The 8,928-nt window shown below is 46.1% G+C and overlaps 1 protein-coding gene across 1 annotated transcript in view; it reads left to right on the top strand.

Moving 5' to 3' along the window:
• Nucleotides 1-225: 225 nt before the first annotated feature.
• Nucleotides 226-8,928, top strand: part of PDGFRL (platelet derived growth factor receptor like) — a 79,995-nt gene continuing 71,292 nt past the window's right edge. Inside the window, exon 1 of the mRNA XM_040243152.1 lies at nt 226-553. Coding sequence (XP_040099086.1) covers nt 499-553 — 55 coding nt within the window. The 5' untranslated portion in view covers nt 226-498. The remainder of the gene's footprint in view (nt 554-8,928) is intronic.

Below are 8,928 nucleotides of genomic sequence, written 5' to 3'. Positions count from 1 at the left end.
GGCGATGGTCTTGGTGAGACCTGCTGGGAATGAAGAGATATATGCAGGGGGCATTTTTTACAGAGCGTCACGGCCATACTGAGCTGGTGGGAAAGCGCTGGTGACATCTGGACTTCTGGTTAGATGACACCCCGCAGGATTACACCGAGCCTTCTCGAAGTTGGTAAACTTGGTAAAACGCGCGGGGACCTCGAACTGGCCGAGTGACTGTTGTAACTGACATTTCGCTCTCAGCCTCGGGAAAAAGCGCAGCGCTTCACGGCTCCACCAGGGGGCAGGAGAGGTCACATTACACAGATAGAGAATTTTAAAAAAATCCCCAAACATTTTCCTAAAATCTGTGTTCTTCCTCCTGAAACCGAATCCTCCAGCTGCGGCGTCCCAGGCGCCCGCCCCTCGCCCGCCGCGTCTCCTGGCGTCCCTGCCCTCGCCCTGCGCTGTCCGCGCGCCTCCAACCCGCGGTCCCCAGCGTCTCCGCCCCGACCCCTCGCCCCGAAGATGAAGATTTGGTTGCTGCTGGGTCTTCTGCTGATGCATGAAGCCCTGGAGGATGGTGAGTGGCTCTGGGCGGGCGGCATCCCGGCTTGTGCCCTGACTTTACCCCGGGTTCCCCATCCCCCGTCGTCCTGCAGGTCTTCCTCCCGGCTCAGGAGTCACTCCTTGCCCCGTGCACCTGCCCCCGTCCTAGGAGGGTCCCCTTACCTCCCTCTCTCCACTCCCCTCGGAGCCCCTGGAACAGTGGTAGCTGCCCCGACCCCTTAGAATCCCCATCAGAACGGCTCCAGCGCGACTGAAAAGCCCCGGGCAGCGGGCAAACTGAACATCCCCGGGCAGCGCCTGGTCCAGCCCCCAGTGTCAACGTGTCGGTCTGGGAGGTGGCGCAGGGCGGCTGATCGCTTCCAGCGCCCGCGTGCGCGCGCGCAGCGTTCTCCCCGGGATTTTCTGCTGGTGAGGCGGGGTGCCACCCAAGCTGAGCCTTTTGCAAAAATCGAAGGGTCCTCCTCCCCCATCTGCAGCCCTAGATGTGTTTCCTATACCAACAGGAGCTTAAATCCTGCAAGACGTGCCTAAGTTTTACAACAGATATTTCTGGGTATCAAACCTTTTCCCAAACTTCTCAAAAACCCACAACTGTTATGCTTTTGATCTGATTGGAGGGAAGGCGATGAAGCAAATGGGTTTTTGGACAATATGGGGGTCCTTGTGCCGCTGCACTTTTTTGAATGTGTGCCTGTTCTGAGCCCACCCTGTTGTGTAGACCCACAACTACAGGGCCAGACTGCTTGTGTGCATTGTTGGGAACTGAACTGATTTTTCTGTTTCTCCATCTGTTATCTATGGTTCTGTTGGCATTTAATTGTTTGGGGAGCTCTGTTGTTTTTCCATTGGAGTTACTTATACAGTATATTTTGTATCTGGTACATCCTGGTATCCTGAAATTTCCCTTGGAATTCTGCTCTGCAGTCACTATTTTTGCTAGTTTGGGTTGAAAAGCAGCTTTTACGGTTATGCAACCTTCGACTGGAGCCAGCTCACCCTAGCTCACATTTTATCCGCCACTCAGTCCAGACCAATTCCTTTCTTTCCCCGTGACAGTAGAAACATTTGCTAGAAAATACCACACTTTGGTTTGCATGTGTGGTTGCAAAATGGTTGTGGACTTGAAGTTGAATGTGAAGCTCCTTAAGCCTAGAGCCTGGCTGGATAAAAAGTAGGCTGAGCTTCTCTGCGGGGGTGGGATGGGGTGGGGGTGGGGGAACAAGTCCTCTTTGCCTACAGATCAGTTGGCTTGAGTAAAATGTAATATTAAATTGCTCCTGCCAGGTCCGTGCCTGCAATCACTGAAGTGATGGCAATGCAGTATTTGGTATCACTTTTTGAATAGGGCAAGAGATGGTCAGACAAAATAATTTCAAATGGCCCATTCACTGGGTTACAAGTTCACCCAAAATGCCTGCTCCAGAGGCTCAGGAGCCTGGGTCAGCCACTGGTTCCTGAATCTGTCCTGGCTAGTGTGTGCTCAGACCATGATTACAAATAGCTGCTTGAATTTGTTAGCATCCGTTTAAGTCAAATGTAAGTCATACAAACAATATAGATTTATGAGACAATCAGAAAAAAATGAAACACAGACTGAATATTTTCTAAGAAATAATTGATAGATTTTAGGTGTGATGATAGCACGGTGGCTTTGTTTTTAAAAATACAGTGTAAACTACTTATGAATAAAATGTTGAACACATTATTTTTAGGGAGTCCAGGGAAAGATTTATTTTTAGATTTGTAATATGAAGGCATATATGTATACAGAGAGGAAATGTAAAATAGTTTATAATCTTATGATTTCACTTCTGTTTGGTGTCTTTGTTTTCCATCTTTTTGGTCATGAGAACTGAATGAATTTCACCTGTTTCTAGACTGGAGTATTTACCTATCCCCGTTTTAAAGTACTAGTATTTGTCACACCATAGAAATGTCATTAGTTTTGGCTCAAGGAAAAAACTGACCAAATTCCTGAAAATATGGACTGTGAAAAATATTAATGTGCCATTTCATTTCTTGAAAATAAAATACAAGTCAGTAAATATTTCAACATAGTGATTTCCATGTTAATGAGTAATTTTTGCTAACCATAAAAATCTGGAAAGCATAGAGATACATAAAAGAGAAAAATGAATCATTTCTTTTTTTTGCTGTTTTCCCCTATTTTAATGCATATTTACATTGTTGTTGTTTAGTCACTAAGTCGTGTCTGACTTTTGTGATCCAATGGACTGTAGTGCACCAGGCTCCTCTGTCCATGGGATTTCCCAGGCAAGAATACTGGATTGGGTTGCCATTTCTTCCTTCAGGGGATCTTCCTGACCCAGGGATCGAACCCAGGTCTCCTGCGTTGGTCCTTTAATTTTGAACACATAATTAGAAAAGTAAGTCTGCTTCTGTAAAGTATGTAAGTTTCTGTAAACCTTTATATTGTCTCAAGCTTGAGTTATCATGAGGCTGGCTGGGACCAGGAAAAGGTCACTGAGAGTAGCCTCGGCGGGCAGTCCTTCTGGTGCCAGCCTCTGATTGATGGGTCGGGGTATGGTGCATTACTGGGTCAACCCAAAGTACAAGCTGCAGGCACAGGCCCTTGACTCAACTTCTTCCACCGCCTTTCAGTCTGGCTGATCACTTCTAGGAGAGGCTTCCAATAGTAAAAGGATTCCCTGTAAGCATTTAGTGGGTGTACATCTGCTCTAACCCAGCCAGGTTGGCCTGGCCTAATTCTAAAATGCTTAAGGGACTTCCCTGGTGGGTCCAATGCTTGCAACTCCCCTTCCATTGCAGAGGGTGAGGGTTCTATCCATGATCAGGGAGCCAAGATCCCACATGCCTCGGGGCCAAAAGAATAGCCAAAGCATAAAACAGCAGCAATATTGTAACTAATACAATAGACTTTAAAAAATAATGAGAAACTTTTTAAACGCTTTAAATTTTTAGAACTAATATTATTTCTTCTCATGAAGACTAGGAGCTGGAAGGGCGTGTCACTTTTGTAACATCGAAAGTAAGGCATGAAACAGTTAGATAATGGCCAAAGATTTTGCTGAGAGCCAGATGTGGCTCACCGCACCCGATCTTCAGTATCTATATGGAATACGTGCTATGGTGTTTATTGATATGGTGCTGCTATTTTTACATTAAAGAGTACAAGAGCACAGGTACTTAGCAACTTTTGATATCTGCATATTTTATCCAATGTTGGGAACAAATAATGAAGTATAAATATTATAAAAAATATGCAGTTTTGTCAATCTCATGCCAGACCCTCGATTGATTCTAATTAGATCTTCAGTCTAACGTGGGTTTATTTTTGGTCCTGTGAAGGTTCTCTTTCTGGGAAAACTAAAGAGATTCTTTATAATGTGAGGACAGAACAGCCAGATCTCTAAGAAAGTTAGGGGCCAACACTGACAGTGATGATCTAACCAGGACTCTATCACTTCTGTGATTCAGTTTATTCCTTGGGAAAAGAGTAAAATCTAGTTCAAAAAGCCTTACAATGAAAAAAGAATCAAAAGACTCTCATTGTTTATGAGTGCAAATAATGAATGTTTTGAAGCATTTAGGATCTTAGCCTACATGTTTAACATCCAAAATCATCTCTGATCCTTAGAGATAAAAAAGAGATAAGTTTAATTTTCTTTATCATGACTCTAAGTGAATGGACATTCCTCATACTTTGTACATCCTTCTTTAAAAAAAAACAAAAACAACAAAACCCTTTTTATTTTGTATTAAGTTATACTAAATTAACAGTGTTGTGATAGTTTCAGGTGGACAGCAAAGGGACTCAGACATACATATCCATGTATCCATTCTCCCCCAAACTGCCCCCCAGCCAGGTTGCCATATAACATTGAGCAGCGTTCCCTGTGCTACACAGTAGGACCTTGTTGGTTATCCATTTTAAATACAGCAGTGTGTCGTACACCTTTCTATTAAAATCATTCTTTTGGGTGTTTATTTATGGATCTGTTTCTCTGATGTAATAAACTCGCTGAGGTGAGGGGAAAAAAGAGAGAAGTTTGGGGGCAACAGAGAGACCGTGCAGTGTGCCAGCCAGAGCAGCAGGAGGAGCTTGGGGATGGGTGGTGTCCCTGGGCAAGGCTGTTAAGACTTTACCTAGTGGGACTCATTATCTAATGGAGCGGACGGGTAATCAAGAAAAGGTAACATTTCAGGAACCGACAGTGGACGTGAAGAATCAGCAATCTGGGTGTTTTAGTTTCCTAGACTTGTACTAGAGCACAAGCTAAGATATTCCAAGTTCATCCTCACCCAATTCTAGGGGCTGGAAGTCTGAAATCAGGGTGCCAGCAGGCCCATGCCGCCCCCGAGACCCTGGGCCAAAGCCTCCCTTGCCTCTGCTGAGCTTTGGCTGCGGCCGCTGATCCTTAGTGTTCCTTGGCTTGCAGCCACGTCACCCTAACCTCTGCTCCTGTTGTCACATGGCCATCCTGTCCCTCTGCATGCCTTCGTCTGGCATTTTCCTCTGTGTGTGGGTCTCTTCTTCTAAGGACACTGACATTTTGGATTAGATTTTTGGCCCTAATGACCTCATCTTAATTGATGATGTCTGCAAAGATCCTACTGCCTTATAAGGTCACATTCACCGGTACCGGGGCTTAGGACTTCAATTTTATCTTTCTGGGGACACAGTTCACCCTGTAAGACGAGGGAAGAGGATGCACAGGGATGAGGAGGGCGGTGTGGGCAGGAGGGTCAGAGGCCACTGAGAGGGCGGAAGCAGGGGCTGCACGTCTGAAAGAGCCCTGAAGCCAAGGCAGTGGGCGTCCCGGTGGCTCGTGTGGCTGAAGGATTTGCCGTGTAAACCGCCTTGTAGGGCTTTATCCTAAGTTAGATGAAAGTCACTGGAGGGTCTCCAGTGGAGGACTTATGGTCTGACTTATATTTTCAAAGGTTGGCATGCTTAGGTCGAAGTCAGGAACTTGCATAGGGGGCTGTTTTAATAGTCTAGGTGAAAGTGACTTGAAACAGGGTAGTTGCCACGGATGCAGGGAGGAGAGCCCGTGTTCAGGGTCTATCCTGAGGGCAAAGCCCAGAGGATTCACTGCTGGACTGGAGGTGGCTTTGGACGGAAAGAAGAGAATCTTGTGTGACTCAAGAGTTTTACGTCCTGAGCCACTGGGTGAGTAGAGCTGCCATTTACTGACTAACACACACTGGAGGAGGAGCCGATTTGAAACAGCATCTGGAGCTCAGTGCAGACATGTCCAGCTTGAGACACCTGCTACCTTCCGAGTGGCAGTGGGATTTAACAACGGAATATTCAGATCTGGGTTTAGAGGCGAAGTGAGGATAGGCACAAGGGAGCTCTCAGCATAGGAATGCTTTTAGTGCCAAGGGGACTGGGTGAGGCTGCTTAGAGATGGAGTGTCATTAGAGATGGGGAGGAGTTGTGAGGGTTCAGCCCTTTAGACTCAGATCAGGCTGAAAAGGAAGATGAGTGAGTCTGCCAGACAGAGAAGCAAGGCAGCACCGTGTCCTGGGAGCCCAGCAAATAAAGTGTTCAAGAGAGAGTGCTCATTTTGCATTGCATATAAATATAGGATCATTAGGTTGTATACTGCAAACCAATGGGGCTTTCCTGGTGGCTCGGTTGGTAAAGAATCCACCGGCAGTGCAGGAGACCTGGGTTTGATCCCTGGGTCAGGAAGATCCTCTGGAGAATGGAATGGCAACCCACTCCAGTACTCTTGCCTGGGAAATCCCATGGACAGAGGAGCCTGGTGGGCTACAGTCCATGGGGTCACAAGAGTCAGACACGACTTAGTGACTGAACCACCATCTCAAACTAATACCTCAATTGAGCTGTCAATTACATCTCACTTTTTAAAAGTGTGATAAACTGTTCTAACGGATGCTCTGAAGAAAACACGTTTTGATCTAAGGTTTTTTATCCTGAAATAGAAGTATCTAATTCTTAGAAGTTGCTCTTTTAAGAAAGCAGTACTTTAAGCAATGAGCCGGAGGGTATTTTGGAGTGGGATTCCAGACAGGGTAAGGAAAAGAGGCTCTCACGGTTCTACATTTTCATCTCCCTACTGTCATTGCATTCTCAACTGCTCAGATTTGGTTTTGGAAAAGTATATGTGTGCCTATGGGGTGTTTCATGGGGAATGGCAGAATGAGAGTGGGGTACTCAGTTGATACAGCGGGTTGGGGGAGCCCCTCAGCTACCCAGCAGATTTATCGTGTGGAGGTTTGGGTACTGCTCTTGGGTCAGATCTTCCCGCCCGTGGGGAGAGAGAAGTGAACAGTGACAGGTCTTTGGTGTGAATGGCTGTGTCTACACGAGTCCATGTCAGGGATTCTTCTAATGAATTTTATTTTCTCCTCTCAGACAATCTGATCGAATTAGAGGTTAATAGTCAGGTCACCTTTACTGAATAAGCTTTGATGGCAATCAGTCCTCAGCAAATGCTGAAGAGCTACAGTCCTTTGTCCTGCGTCCCTCTGGCTGTGCAACACTTATTCATTTTGGAGACTGTGTTGATCAGCGTCTCCTCACTTGGGGATTGAAAAGTATGCCTTGGAAAAGCATCTCCAGCCCTTCCAGAAGGGTTGTGCCCTCATCCCAGGCGTCGGGTTCTGTTTGACTTGGAACTCCTTGTCAAAGCCCAGGACCTAACAGACAAAGAGACCACTTAGCCGTGCTGTGTGTGCGGTTCATGCACGCACAGCGAAAAGCTAATCTCAAGAGAACTGAAAGCAACAACACGAACCAGAGAAGACTCGAGACCTGGCTTTTCACTGACTTCTGAGTAACCTGCGGTTAGCCACTTGGCATTGGTGATCTCAGTTTTTTTACCTGTAAGTTACGGAAAATAGTGAGCTTCTCTGCCTCCATCACAAGCTTATCATGGAGTTCACCCGAGACATTACAAGACAACCACAGAACAACAGGCAGCAGTCACTGGCACTTACTTACTGTGAGGGCTGGAAATGCTTTTCCAAGACATACATTTCAATCCCCGAGTGAGCAGACGCCGGTCAACACAGTCTCCAACACTAGTCTCTCAGCATTTTAAACATTTAAAATTAAATTTAAACATTTAATGTCCCAAACAATCCCTGAGATAGTTGTTCAGTTCAGTTCAGTTCAGTTCAGTTCAGTTCAGTCGCTCAGTCGTGTCCGACTCTTTGCGACCCCATGAATCGCAGCACGCCAGGCCTCCCTGTCCATCACCAACTCCCGGAGTTCACTCAGACTCACGTCCATCGATTCAGTGATGCCATCCAGCCATCTCATCCTCGGTCGTCCCCTTCTCCTCTTGCCCCCAATCCCTCCCAGCATCAGAGTCTTTTCCAATGAGTCAACTCTTCGCATTATTACCATATAATTCTCAATTTACAGGTGAGGAAACCAGGAGGGTTACTTCCTAATGTGACACGGTTGGAAAGTGAATAATGACTTTAGGACCTGAAGTCTATAATGATATTTGATGGTTTTTTAAAAATTTTATCATTCATTACTCTATAGACTATACCATGATCTCAAAAATAAAATGGTAATGAACTTTCACTTTTATGTATCTGTTACCAAACAGGGTTCTTGGTCTTCTCCAAGCAATAGAAATTGAGTAGAGGTCAGACAGAAAATTTAGGCAAGGCTTTATTGGGGCTCTTGCTGCAGACAGAAAATTTAGGCAAGGCTTTATTGGAGCTCTTCCCTGCAGCAGGGAAAGTGAGAACAAACAATGTTCCCTTGCTTACTGGTTCCCTGAGAAGGAGCGGGGGGTGGTGAGGGAAGGCATTAAGCTTGCTTCTTATATGGGCTGAGGGTAGGGGTGTGTCCAGGGTGGCCTGGACAGGTGACTTAGGGGTTTGCCTACCTATTAGGTGGTGTTTGTGCAGGGGCATGCACAGTACTCTGCTTTTGCTCTTCAAAAGTGGCATTTGGGTCTTTTTGGTCTCTTTGTATCTTTTGTCCAGAATTTGTCCCAACTGGGCATGCATGCAGTTATTTTAAGTCCCATACAGTTTCTTTGTATTTTGTTGCTCAAGGAGTAAAGAGGTGTGTCCAGGTGCAAACACTGTATCACTGCACAAAGGGTCCCAGGTTCCAGTCTGTCTCATCCCCAACTCCAACTCTAGGAGACTTTACACCCTTATTCTTAAGGAGTAAGGGGCTGAAGGTCTTGTTTGAAACTGATTCCTGCTGGATGGGGCTGCAGACCCTAGCCTACTCCTGAGGTGTAGAAGTTCCTCACCGACAGTTCAGTGACCTCTAGGGACCTGGGCCACCCTCCACTGGAATGGGCTGAACTCCTTGAGCCATTATGAGCCAAACTTCAAACCATTAGAGCCTGGAAGAAACAAGTTTAACCAGAAGGTTGAACAAACAAGGGCTAAAAGGAG

Source organism: Oryx dammah, unplaced genomic scaffold (genome assembly GCF_014754425.2).
Source record: "Oryx dammah isolate SB20612 unplaced genomic scaffold, SCBI_Odam_1.1 HiC_scaffold_7, whole genome shotgun sequence".
Lineage (NCBI taxonomy): Eukaryota > Metazoa > Chordata > Mammalia > Artiodactyla > Bovidae > Oryx > Oryx dammah.
The sequence above is the reverse complement of the archived record's forward strand: the minus strand, read 5'-3'. Positions and strand labels throughout refer to the sequence as shown.